Consider the following 13,956-nt stretch of genomic DNA (forward strand, 5'->3'; position numbering starts at 1 on the left):
GCCCCCGCTTGTCTTGTTTCTATCGGATTCGTAGCGAACACCTGTTTTGCAGGACAGTCGTCCGGCATTCTCGCAACATGTCCCGTCCAGCGTATCCGGCCAGCCTTAACCACCTTCTGGATACTGGGTTCGCCGTAGAGTCGCGCGAGCTCGTGGTTCATCCTTCGCCTCCACACTCCGTTCTCCTGTACGCCGCCAAAGATGGTTCTTAACACTCGTCGCTCAAATACTCCGAGTGTACGCAGGTCCTCCTCGAGCAATATCCATGTCTCGTGCCCGTAGAGAACAACCGGTCTAATGAGCGTCATATACAGGTTACACTTCGTGCGAGGGCTAAGTCTTCTCGACCGCAGTTGCTTGTGGAGTCCATAGTAGGCACGACTTCCGCTGATAATTCGCCTCCGGATCTCACGGCTGGTGTCATTGTCTGCGGTCACCAGTGAGCCGAGATAGACAAAGTCTTCGACTATCTTCAGCTCGTCGCCGTCGATCGTGACCTTGTTATTACTGGACAAGCGGGTTCGGTCGGTCTCGGATCCGCAGGCCAGCATGTACTTCGTCTTGGACGGCAACCTTAGTATTAGTGCATAAAAGCTTATTCTGAGAAAACACGCTTGTAATTTGTTATGTTTGGTAATTTTCCATATATTTTTCAAAAAATTGCCATTTTTCTTTCGAACAAAATCTATATATATAAAAATGAATTTCTGTCTGTCTGTCTGTCTGTCTGTCTGTTCCCTATAGACTCGGAAACTACTGAACCGATTTTCGTGAAACTTGGCAGGTGGGGGTATTGGAGGCAGGGGAAGGTTCCTATTGTGGTTTGAGACCCCTCCCTCTCTCATGAAGGGGGGGAGGGGCCTCCCAAACAAAAGACAATTTTTTGCATAACTCGAGAACCCATCAAGCAAATGGTATCATATTTGGCATGGGGTGGTATTTTGGAACGAGGAATATTTCTATGAATATTTGGTACCCCTCCCTCCTTTCAGTGGCGTGATAGGAAGGGGGGAGGGGGGCTAGCTTACAATTTTTCATATAACTCGAGAACTAATCAAGATATTAGATCCAAATTTGGCATGTGAAGGTATTTGGATACGAAAAATATTTCAATGATTTTTTAAGACCCCTCCCTCTTTCCAGTTGAAAGGGGGAGGGGCCTCTTTCATATTTTTTTATATAGTTCAAAAACTAATAAAGCAATTTGAAACAAATTTGGCATGGGAGGGTATTTGGATACGAGAAATATTTCTATGGTAATTTTAGACCCCTCCCTCTTTCCAGTAGGGAGATATAAAGGGGGGAGGGGCCTCTTTTATAATTTTTCACATAACTCAAAAACTAATTGAGCTAATGGAACCAAATTTGGCATGGGCGGGTATTTGGGAATGTGACATGTTCTAATGATTGTTTTAGACCCCTTCCTTCTTCCAGCGGGGAGTAAGGAAAGAGGAAGGGGAGTTTCATACAATTTTTACTGCATAACTCGAGAACTACAACCGCAAATGGAACCAAATTTGGCGTGGAACGATATTTGGGTACGAGAAATGCTTCTATGAATATTTGGTATCCCTCACTCCTTCAAAGAAGTGGATGAAAAGGAGAGGAGAGGTCTTCCTTTCAATTTTCAGTATAATTGGAGAGCTGATCGAGAAAATTGAACCATATTTGGCATGTGAGGGTATTTGGAGACGAGAAATGTTTTTATAATAAATTGAAGCCCCACCTTTTCTCAACGGAAAGATATAAAGGGGGAAAAAGGGGCTTCCATACAAATTTTTTGCATAACTTGAGAATAAATCGTGCAAATGATACCAAATTTGGCATCATAAAGTATTTGAATACGAGAAATATTTTTAGGAATATTAAGTTTTCACCCCTCCATTCAATGGGGAGAACGGAAGGGGGGATGGTACTTTCTTTCAAGTTTATGCATAACCCAATAAATTACAACGCAAATAAAACCAAATTTGGCATGGGATGGTATTTCAATACTAGGAATTTTCCTATGTGAAACGATTCCTTTCTTGCAGTAGCAGGAAAGAATTGAGAATATAGGAAGGGAAGAGGAATGCATTTAACTTATTTTTACAAAATCCGAGAAATGGACAAAACTTAACATAAAAATTCATTTTGGTATGATTCTATGATTATCTGACACACCATCCTCCTTCAGTGAGTAGGTACATAGGAGGAGGGAGGTGAGCCCAATACAATTTTGTTAGCATAAGTTCTCAATTTATGCTAACGAAGCCAACCAATGGAAACAAATATGGCATGGAAAGGTACTTGGTTACGAGATATGTTTCTACGATTGTTATAGACTCTTACGCTTCACAGTGTTGAGAGGGGAAGAAAGGAGGGGGCTCCATATAAATTTTGTTGTAAAGCTCAAAAACTTATCAACCAATGGAACTATATATGATATAAGAGGATTTTGGGGAACGAAAAAAATGGGTATGATTATCAAAGATCCCGTCCTCCATTCAGCAGGGGGTGAAAGGGAGGACAGGGGGGCTCTCTTATCAGTTTTTAGAACATATCAAGCAAAACCAACCAGATTTCATAAGTTAGATTGTTTGCGTAAGATTAATTTGAGGCCCTCCTTTTTCAGGGCGAAGCTTAAAGAACAGATTAAAATTATCATATTTTTAACACAAATTCACAGATCAAGATTCAGAAGATTTGTTTAAGTCATCTTTGTATTGCAATTCGAAACTCCAACTGTAGTTCTCATTTTAAAGCGGTTGCTTATGAATTATGTTGTTATTTGATTTAAAATAATGCCAACAAAACAATAGAAATTTGAAAAGTTTCTGAAAATAACATTTGTTTTTGAAAGGTGTAGCAAAGCACACCGGGTCAGCTAGTAGTGCATAAATTCTTAAAATCTCAAAAAATCACAAAAAAAAGTTTGAAATATAAGAAACGTTTGACCATTTTTTAAACTTATTACCCCCTACCCTTTTGACTCTGAGGACTTCATATAAATTCGAATGAGTTTTGAACTAAGCCTTACAACAAAGTCAAACGAAAAGCTAACGACTTTTCAAAGATCCAGATTTTTATTTTTTAATAGGTTTTCTGAAAATTAGCCCAGGAGGGCGTTTAGCTGAAAAATTTTGCAAAAGGGGCGGTGAGTGAAAAAAGTTTGAAAACTACTGCCGTAAATGGTCGAAAATCTCATTAAAATTTCATGCAATTTTCAGTGATTTACAACATTTTCAAATTAAGCAAAAGCTGCTATCTTTGATTTAAAAATGGCGTCAGAAAGCAAAATTCGACTTTTACTTGTTCATTCGCTTACCCAATACCCATATTGTGGGAGTTTCATACGATTTTCAGTGATTTACAGCATTTTGGAGTGCAGCGGAAGCCACCATCTAGGATTTCAAGATAGCGTCAGAAAGTTAAATTCGACTTTTTCTAGTTTAACCCTTTCAACTTATTTATACCCATATTATGGGGCTTTCATGTGATTATCAATAATACACAGATTTGAAAAGAAAAGCCGAAGGAGCTGAAGGATTCCAAGATTGCGTCAGAATACCGAATTCGATTTTTTCTTGTGTAGCCTTTTGACTCAATACCCATATTGTTGATGTTTCATGAGATTTTCAGTCATTAAAATCTTTGAAAAGTAAAGCGGAAGCCATCATCTTGGATCAATGACGGCGTCAAGCTACATTTTTTACTTCTACGAGTTGGATCCTTTCACTCAATACTCATATTGTAAAGATATTCATACCACTCCCGGTGATTTGAAGTGTTTCTTATTTATTTTTTCATTCAACTCAAAATCAACACATAACTTATCCAAAATGTGTAGAAATTGGAATTCAAAACTAAATGCAAAAAAAAAAATGCAGACCCCGTTCGATTTTGGCAAAATCCGAACGGTTTTTAAAAACAACATAACCTTTTAGTTTTCATTATAACGGGACCAATTAAATTTAGACAAACACCATTAATACGTTTCTATGTTTTGAAATGGTGATAAAATGCAACAATAAAAACAAAAGTTTTTTTTAAATTAATAAAGTACTCAAAAATACTAAAAAAAATTTGAAAATGATGAATGACAAAAGAAGCAAATATGACAAATGAAAATAAACTTTATAAACAAAACAAGAAAAGAGCAAAATGCTTCAAAAACATGCTGAAAAAATCAAATATTATAATTTGTCGGAAATTAACTTAAAATATCGTTTTCGATAATAATAACAGTTATTTTGTAAAAAAACGAAAAAAAATTGAGAAAAATAACCATTCAATTTTGGCAGCATTCGATTTAGGCAACACAAAAGTTCGGGCGTGTTGCCAAAATCGAACGGGGTCTGTATATGCAATTAAGCCTGAGCGTGCCTTGTTTTGACATCTTGACCGAGAACTGTCACCTTATTGTATTACGGTTTAAAAATCAAACAAGCGTGCCTTTATTAAACATGCAAAAAAACTTGGAACAAACTGGAAGCAACCAAGAGTCTCGTTAAAAGGGTCAAACACAGCTTAATCAGCATAATCAATGTGCTGAAGTTCGTTTTATTCAGCCCAAAATTTAAGTTCTTATTGAAACTTTGAAGTTCCATTACAGATTTGAACGGCCTTCTGTTCAGCTCACAAGTCATCGTTCAATCAGCAAAAACAAACTTCGGTCACAACCAGCCCATGTGGTGCTGCCGGTTTCTCGGCATCCATCTTTATTCCTCCCATCATCTAAATTCATCTGACTTAATTGCTTTGTTTTTAACTTTTTCGACACATGCCGGCACGCACGCCAGTTCTGCTACACATTTATTTTATTTGCTTTCTCAAGCAATCAAACAACCTAATGAAAAAAATTAGTCCTGATACTAGGTTTGAACCGCGACCCTTCGTGTTGATATTAAAACACGCTGCCACGAGGTCACGTCTAGATGTTGCCTTACCAGCTGCTAAAATTCGAAGTGTTAATAAGCTTTCCTAGAATTCCTGCAAAAGCAGCTATCGGCCAGCAGCAAAGACGCATGTTAATTGTGTGCCCTTTTGTGATGTTCGTTCACATTCCATATTCATGAAATGGCGGATATGTTTTAAAAAAAGGATATTTGAGGAACTTTTTGGGCCTTCAAGTACATAAAAGACTATTTGAGACCCAATTTGTAACATTCATATTGAGTGATGCAATTGACACGTCACAAAAAGGCGTTTTGAAGGCTTTTTGAAGAAAGGCTATTTGAGGAATATTTTGTAACTATCATGCTCGCTTTCGAGATAACTCAAGCAACCAAAAGTCGCCTTTTTACTTAAAGATAGAACTCCGAAGTTCACATTTTGCCGAAAAAATGTTTTACGGTAACTTCATGTGACTCTTGTCATGTAAAAGTTACTCAAAAACTTCCATCCTCCTTGGAAGGTTCTAAGCGCTTTTAATGCAACTTCTTTTGAGAAGGTCGATAACGATCGCACACTTTCTAACGCATCGTTAAGATACTTTTAGGTGTTTTAAGGAACCTATATGAGATTTCTAAGCGACTTGTCAAAAATGTCTGTATTTTTTTTTGTTTATATCTGTAGGGGAGATGAGGGCATAACGAGCACCCAGGGCACTCCTTTTTTCTACATAAGTATGTATTTTCTTAAACAAATTTTCATAAGGATTTGTTTTGTACTACCCATAGTATAAATTTCAATTTTCAACATTATAAAATTTTTGATTTTTCACTTTAATCAATTCTAAAACGCTATTTTACTTTCATTTGTTCACTAGAGGCGAACAGAGCACTATCAATGAAGGCATAATGAGCATTTTCTGCCGGGGAATCTAGCAGCGAATTCAACTCGATGAAGTCAACTGAATAATAGAGCTACAGCTTGGCTTGTTTCGTCTGTCGATTTGGCCTATTGGTAAGGTGTCGGAAAGGTAATCAGTAGATTCAAGTTCAATTCCTGTTCGAGGAGTTTTTTTTTGCACATACCATTCATGATTGATTTTTTTGATTGTTACATTATACGACTAATAGCATCAAAGCATCATCCGTCAAACAAAACACCAGAAACATAATGTATGAGCATGTGTTAATTCTTTGAATTCTACAAATAGACCTAGATTATTTTGTTATTGCTTTGTTTGATGAATCTACGCCTCACCGTTTAGTGCAATCATGATCATGAATCAAAAATGAAAAAAAAATAACCTCGACCAGGAATCGAACTCGAGCCTACTGATTACCTCTCCGACATCTTACCAATAGGCCAAATCGTCAGACGATTCAAGTCAAGCTGTAGCTCTATTACTCAGTTGACTTCATCGAGTCGAATTTGCTCCTAGAATCCCCGGCAGAAAATGCTCATTATGTCTTCATTAATGGTGCTCATACTGCCTCGGGGGGTTTCTCATTATGCCTCTACAGTGACTGGTTTTCAGCTTTTGGCAAAAATTTTTAAAATGCATTTTTAAACGTTTTTATCTTCTTTTTCAAGTTTCATCCAATTAGGCAATAGACTATTTGAGTGTCTGAACACGAAACAATGCCATCTCAAATGCCATTAAGTTTATATACATACCTACTAATTATTACAGAGGCAATGAACTATTGCTGGATTGGTCGAGAGGCTCGTGAATTTCATTGCAACCTACAAAGCAGCGGTTCAATTCTCTAGGTGTACGCAGCTTTTGTAATCAAAACAATATACATAATTAAAAACAAAGGGATAGACCATGATAGACCGGCAACCTAGAAATCTGTCACCTGGTTGTCAGAGCAATCTGTCAACCGGATTTTTTTTTCGGCGCGTAGAAGTTTTTTGAAATTCTCTTAGAAGATGAGTAGCATTCTCTACAGCCACCTAAATTAAATTGAAAGTAGCTTTAAAAACTTAAATTTGGGCTGACTAGCATTCTCTTCAGACACAAATGACAGCTGATTAAGCTTCTATGAAACTTTTTTAAGGAAATTCTGGTTGCTTGGGAATTCGGTACCAATTTCCTTTGAACCTTTGTTCAGCGAAATTCGAACTTAGGAGGTAGGCGATAAAGTACTTTTGGTTGCTTGGGAAATAAAGCTCACTCTGAAACCTAAGTTTTACTGGTGACCAATGCATAAATATACCGCACAAAGAATGCTGTTGGAGAATCTACGATATTTTTTAAACTGCAACCGAAATACCTGAGAAAAATTTTGTTAATGCATCAAAAGTCTCTTTGGCCAGGGTATTGCCGAATTGCAATGGTTCAAAAGACGTCCTCTCGAGAGGGTGGCTCTTTAGAAACATGGATACGTGGACTAGGGTTCCATCCTAGAGGTAGAGGGCAACTGATCTAAATTACGCAGAACACATTGAGCCTTGTGAGCTTTACTTACCTAGAAGACCATCTCAGCATATATCTACGTTGCCTATCGTTAGTGCCTGATGCAAAAAAAGGTTGTCATTTATGTCGACTTTTTTTTTAATTCATATTTTTTTGTTGACCGAAGATGAGCCCCGCTCATCTGAGGTAGTCGGGGAAAGGGCCATCTTGGATAAGTCAAACTCTGAAATCTTAAAGAAATTTGAAAACACTTTTATTTTCTAGGTTTTGTTCATATTCCTGGCACATGACTCAGTAAATAAGGGGATCTTATATGAACCTGAAGGCTTGAATAACTCAAAAGCTCCGATTAGCGTGGTTCTTCTATACTTCACTTTGAAGTCATTGTTGTGAAAACTTCCATAAAATCAATTCAACGAGGATTTTATTATTTGTTTATTAATAAGGGAAAAAAGGTTTTGAAATTTTTTACCATCTGCAATCAAGTTCAGCACCGAAATATACAAAGATCACCAGCAGTTGAAAATGTTGTTATTTGCAATTCTAATCACTTTATGTTTGAAGTTTTTCTTCCCAACGGTTAACGCAAATGTCCCAAAAATGTTCTTCCTACAGGTGAAACGAAACGACCGAAAAATTTTGCAAATCATTTCCGTCTATTTCCATGATGCCGAAAGCCGAGGTCTGCTGATTCATATTTCGTAAATCGTTGCAAATTGAAAACTTCTCAAACTTTCCATAATCCTCGGCCGAAAGGGTAAAACTGACGCCAGAAAAACGAGAAAAAATCTGGAACCGAAAAAATAAAACAAAATGGAAACAAAGAAATAACAAGGACCATTTGGCCGAAAAAGCTGAACTCACCTGCAGCGTACAGAATCGCTTCGGTCCAATTAAATTGTTGGGAGATACTTCTGACGGCCATCGAAACAGTCTCGAAGGATGGGACAAACTTTTCCGTTTGCTGAAATGAAAATGGAGAAATAAACAGGAACATTAGCGAGAGACAGCAGCAGAAAGGTTTTGGGGAACTGAGTCCTGAACCGGAAAGAGATATGTACCAGGAATGGGAGGAGGGCGCACGGCACGACACAAAAAAAGGTTAAGAGAGATGGTTATGGAAATGAGCTTTCCCTTAATGGAAAAGTTGATTGTGCTAGAAAAGTTTTCTGGCAGTAACCGCACGGGATTGTTTATCGAGACAGGCTTTCGGATTTTTTTTCTCTGTTTGCTTAAATGAAAAAAGAGTGATTAACTTTCAAAAATATTGATAAAAGCTGGTAGGTGAACAAATTTTTGGGAAATTGAAATAAATGGAAAACAATGAATAAATTAGTTAACGGTTCAGAGTCATTCCTTTTTAATGAGTCCCCGAGCAGACTTTGATGCCTGAATCGATAGCAAACAGTAACCAAAATGAGGTATCAAGGCCAAAATGATAGCATAATTTTGTATCGCATTTTTTTCGATGGCAAAATTAGGTTTTTTTTGAAGTATCAATATGTCGACATATGATGCCAAATCAATACCTAAACAAGACATTGAAACCAAAATGAAAGCACCATTTGGTTTTGTTTTTTCCAAGATAACAAAACAAGGTATAACTAAGGTTTCATTTATTGCGATAAAGCAGAAAAGTGAGATCAATATGATACCATGATTTGGTATTCAATTTTCTGTGATGAAAAATTAGATTTATTTGAACACAAATAGCAATTTTTTTCATTATCGGTATAGTACGCGTATTTTGAGTTAAAATTTTACCGTGATTGCAAAAATAGATATCATTAAGGTATCATTATTTTGAAAATTGTAATTACACCTATATAAACCTACTTTCTTCCATTTAACTATTTCTAACAGTTGAGTCGCTGCGACTGTTAAGTCCGTCTCCCTAACATATCTAGGGAAACAAAAAAAAAATCGGCACAAAAACTTGTAAAACTAAAGGAATTTTTACTTAACTACTTCTAAATAAAAAAAACATAAATAAATAAGCTATACAACATGCAGTCGTTTCAGTTTAGCGTCCGTTTTGTTCGGTGTTGATTTTCCAGTCTTAGCTTATCTAGACATCGTCAACATTTGTTTTGTCTTATTTTGTTCGTTTTTAGAATACCTAAATTAACAGTAAAAATTAATCAAACAGGAACAAATCTCAATATAAAAATCCTTGTGATCAAATTCTACAGAATGTCGACTGGGGCCACTTTTTTAAACATATAAAGCAGTCCACCACACCAAAAAGCTCATATGAGCCTACTGGTATGAACGCTGTTCACATGATGTCTGGAGAAAACAAGAAAGAAAACAAAAATGCGAGCAAAATTTAATCACGTTGAGAACCTTAACAATGATGTATTTAATTAAATTTGAGGGAATGAAACTGAACAAGTATCCTAAATTAAACTAATCCATATTTTAAATATACTCAAAACTTTTTACAATTTGCTAAAATCTTAGAAATGGATACAGTTTGCAACTATAGAAAAGCCGTTGAATTGAAATTCCAAAGCGTCGATCATAATTTAATTAAAGTCATCGCAAGGATCAAAAGTTGTCTACATGGATAGTGTTTTTACTTTATCAGTTAATTGCCCTTTACATTTTATAATATCTACATAACACAGTACGTTTGATTTCATCTAAGTTCGCTGACAAAAACATAATGCTCAAAAGAAAATAGTAAACTATATGTGATTAATTTTTATCTTGGATGATAAGATTTAGTTTAGATGAGGAATGCGTTCTAGAAAGAGCGCAGCGTTTTATTTTAACTTAAATAGAAAGATTGAACCTTCTATATATTTAAATTGGCGTACAGAACCAATTCGTAGAGTTTATTTTTATTTTTATCATATTTTAGTTTTTATGTTTGTTTTGTTTTGAGTATTACAGGATTTTGATAATTTATTTAGGGGATTTAAAATTAAATTTTAGCATAAAACCAAAACAAATTACTTTTACAATATTTCTCAAATCAATTATATTATTTGAAGTTATTAAGAGAAGGGTATTTAAAAGTAAAATCTATCATTTTCAATTAGAAAATCAAAATTTATTCATAAACTAACAATATTGTCCATAAGAATTTGTTTGATGGCTATGCAATAGAAACAAAAAAAAGATTTCATTTATTCATGCGAACAACTCATGTACATATATCTGCAGTCACTGATCCAACCGACTCAATCATAAAAAATAATAAAGTCCAAAGTGGCTCGGTAGTTATCGCGAAAAAGTTTCCCATTTCATCCGTTTTATTCAGTGACCGGGAGTGATCCTGATAATTGGAGACCAACGAAAAGATTCGGAGATCGCAAGCGACGGAACAATCACATAACCGGATCCAGGTTCACGCCACAATCATGGGTAAGACAACATCACCAACCATCGGAAAATCCGACATATTAAATAGGAGAGGATTAATTTTCAGTGACTACTGTTTTCTTTGTTCAAACATTTTTTTAAGGATCTGTTTCGTGTCCGCGTCAGGCAATACCACCAGATGATCAAATTTCACCCAGCTTCGAGACCAACTCGCCCGGACAAGGCTACAAGTCCAAGCAGGACTTCTCAAGGATTCTCGGGTGCGACATGGTGACCGCAAAAGCCGATTCACAAGGGTTGCACTTACGCCAAACCGAAGAGCTACGGTGTCAACCAACTGAGCCGTACCATTGCCGGCAGTCAGTCGCTGAGGAACGCGTGAGTCGCCGGCTCAGCACCGGAAACTGCCCGGTCTTATCTCGGCCAACAAGAGTAGCTGGGTCTGAGCAAGGGCTACCAGTATTCCCAACTGTTGGAGGACGCGACAGGTCTGCTTAAGAGCCGTTACCTTCAAGTGGTCAGCTGCTCGGAATCCGTGGATCAGACAACACAGTATGTTTATAACTGGGTTTATTGTTTTACTTAGTAGCATAATACGAGGAACTTGGAGGTATTAATCGCGCGAAGTTTTTCATACAGTTCCGAACTAGTATTCTAATTCTTAAACAAACTGCAAAATTGAAAACATTTTAGTTATCCGTTTTAGTCCCGGCAGAATTAGATACTTAAAACACATTACTAAAACCGCTCAATGCGTCGCTAAATGTTTGTTTTTCTCAACTTATTTCGAAACATCTCAGCCAAATGAAGAATGTCATAAAGTTAAAATTTAAAAGTCTAAAATTGTGGATCTAAAGATATTATTCGCTTATTATTAGCTAAATTGTTAAAGAAATGTCTCGACCTCAAGTATCACGAGCAGCATGCTTAATACATGCACATCGTAACGCCTGATTTTATACCCGATTCATAGGACTACTATGAAAATTGATATAAATGTTTTCGAATAACATTAAAGACCTGCGACATTATAGCAAAGAATCCAACACACTCGTCGCTTTGTGGCTAGGATTAAATATCGAATGAAAAATAAAAGCAATGTTGTAAATATTAAAATCTTAAATGCAATATTGCGTTCAGATCAAAGAAGATTAAAAATAACTTGATAATGCTACAGTTCTTTTATAATAATTCATAATAGTCATATGAATTGTATATGTTCAGGCGTAACAATGTACATGTACATTAGAGTGCCCCAAATGACCAGACTTTTGAAAAACTTATTCGCTGCAGGCTAAAATTGATCCTAGGCCTAGTACAAGATCTCATGCCAAATTTGGGCCAGATCGGATCACGGGAAGGGGTCGCTCAACGAGCCTGAAGTTTGTATGGGATTTTGAGCCATTTTATTCGGGAGAAACATGAAAAACCAGATTTTCATCAATAACTTTAATTCCCGTCGGCCGATTTCTTTCAAAAACGGTTTTTCTTAAAGCCTAAATTATGAAAAATATTTCATCCCAAGACTGCATTTCGATAAGAGTTAAGATAAAAAAGTTATTAGGCTTCAAAAATGGGCTAACTTTTTTTACGGTGGTATTCATTACTGTTAATGAGGCGTCAATATGTTCGACCGCCCCGACTCATTAACAGTGATGAATACCATCCTTAAAAAAGTTAGCCCATTTTTGAAGCCTAATAACTTTTTTATCTCAACTCTTATCGAAATGCAGTCTTCGGATGAAATATTTTTCATAATTTAGGCTTTAAGAAAACCCGTTTTTGAAAGAAATCGGCCGACGGGAATTAAAATTATTGATAAAAATCTGGTTTTTCATGTTTCTCCCGAACAAAATGGCTCAAAATCCCATACAAACTTCAGGCTCGTTGAACGACCCCTTCCCGTGATCCGATCTGGCCCAAATTTGGCATGAGATCTTGTACTAGGCCTAGGATCAATTTTAGCCTGCAGCGCATAACTTTTCACAGGTTTTGAATTTCCCATACAAATTTGAGGCAGTCTAATGTACATATGCTTATATTCTATGAATATTGCATAATAATGACAATACTATGAACATTGCAATGTACAGCGAACATGGCACTTGTAGTTACATAAGTGATAGATATATTCTTGATACATTTATAGGATACATATTGGATAAAGAATATCACATATAATTTGAATTTAATATGCAAATTAATTCAATCTGAAACTGCGTAATATTCATTTACAGAATTACTTACATAATTGGGAAATGCAGAGCTGAAAAATTGAACATTATTACAATACGGTACTCTAGTCTATCTCTTACATCTGTTACACATATATTCGGAAATTTAAGTTAAAATTGGCTATTATTTATATTCCATGATTTCCAATAAATTAACTTAGAGATTCGAACAGAATAACTGATATTGTTAACACAGACCACTGATAGATACATCCAATCTACACGTATGGATTTTCCACAGTCATCTAGGTAGAAAATTTAATATTTCAATACAGATGCAGAAGTTTAGCCGGATGAAAATGTTCTGAAGGAAACATTTGAATCTCAATTGAAAATTATAAAGAAAAAAATTGTACTCGAACCTTATTTAAAAACTTCAGAGTAAATTTTGTAAGCTGCTGCATTTGACGTTTTGAAAGGCGTTGCTTAAATTATTCACGAATGCAAGAATCAATTTTTGTTTTTCTCCTTAATTTAAGGCATTTTTTGTGTATAAATCCAGGCGTTTATTTTTTCCAATGCGGGAAGATGAGGAACTTTTAAATAAATGATAATTTTTTGAACGAACACGCACATCAGAAAAAAATTTAGTAAATTTTGTTTATCGTTATTTTTATGCTTTGAGGAGTGGTAGGTTTTAAAACTAGTAATTTCAAAAGTCTTTTGAATAAACGTTATGCAGTGTTAAATAAATTCGCATTTTTTGCATATCATATAAAATTTCTCACTTTATAATAAGAATTTAATAAAAACAATAGCATGAGCCATTTCTTTTTAATCAGCAAAAATTCAGGTAGCGTATGTTATTTTAAAAGATCACTACTTAAAAATCTGGTTTTATAATTAGGTTTACAACATATTTTAAATTTCTCAATGAAGATTGCACAATGATTTGGTGAAATAAAAAGAGTTTTTGAAGTTGTATATGATGAAAATCAAAATGTTTATTCAAAACTAAAAAGATTTGATAAATTAAAAAAAAAAATCAACTATAATTAAAACTTCTATAAAAGGTGATTTTTGAAAATCTGGATTTTAATCATTTTAATTTTAAAAATCACCTCTTTTAGGGGTTTTAATTATATTTGGCTTTTTTTGAAG

The 13,956-nt window shown here is 35.5% G+C and overlaps 2 protein-coding genes across 2 annotated transcripts in view; one reads left to right on the forward strand and one right to left on the reverse strand.

The window, feature by feature from the left end:
• The window catches only part of LOC129757714 (uncharacterized), a 468,755-nt gene that overhangs the window by 212,605 nt on the left and 242,194 nt on the right, over window positions 1–13,956 (reverse strand). Inside the window, 1 exon segment of the mRNA XM_055755003.1 lies at window positions 8,156–8,255. Within this exon segment, the coding sequence (XP_055610978.1) occupies window positions 8,156–8,255 (100 nt within the window).
• LOC129757716 (uncharacterized) lies at window positions 10,564–11,222 on the forward strand. The gene is made up of 2 exons (XM_055755004.1): window positions 10,564–10,663; window positions 10,764–11,222. Exons 1-2 carry the CDS (start codon window positions 10,660–10,662, stop codon window positions 11,117–11,119), a joined length of 360 nt encoding a protein of 119 aa, XP_055610979.1. The 5' UTR covers window positions 10,564–10,659; the 3' UTR covers window positions 11,120–11,222.

This window comes from Uranotaenia lowii, chromosome 3 (assembly GCF_029784155.1).
Source record: "Uranotaenia lowii strain MFRU-FL chromosome 3, ASM2978415v1, whole genome shotgun sequence".
Lineage (NCBI taxonomy): Eukaryota > Metazoa > Arthropoda > Insecta > Diptera > Culicidae > Uranotaenia > Uranotaenia lowii.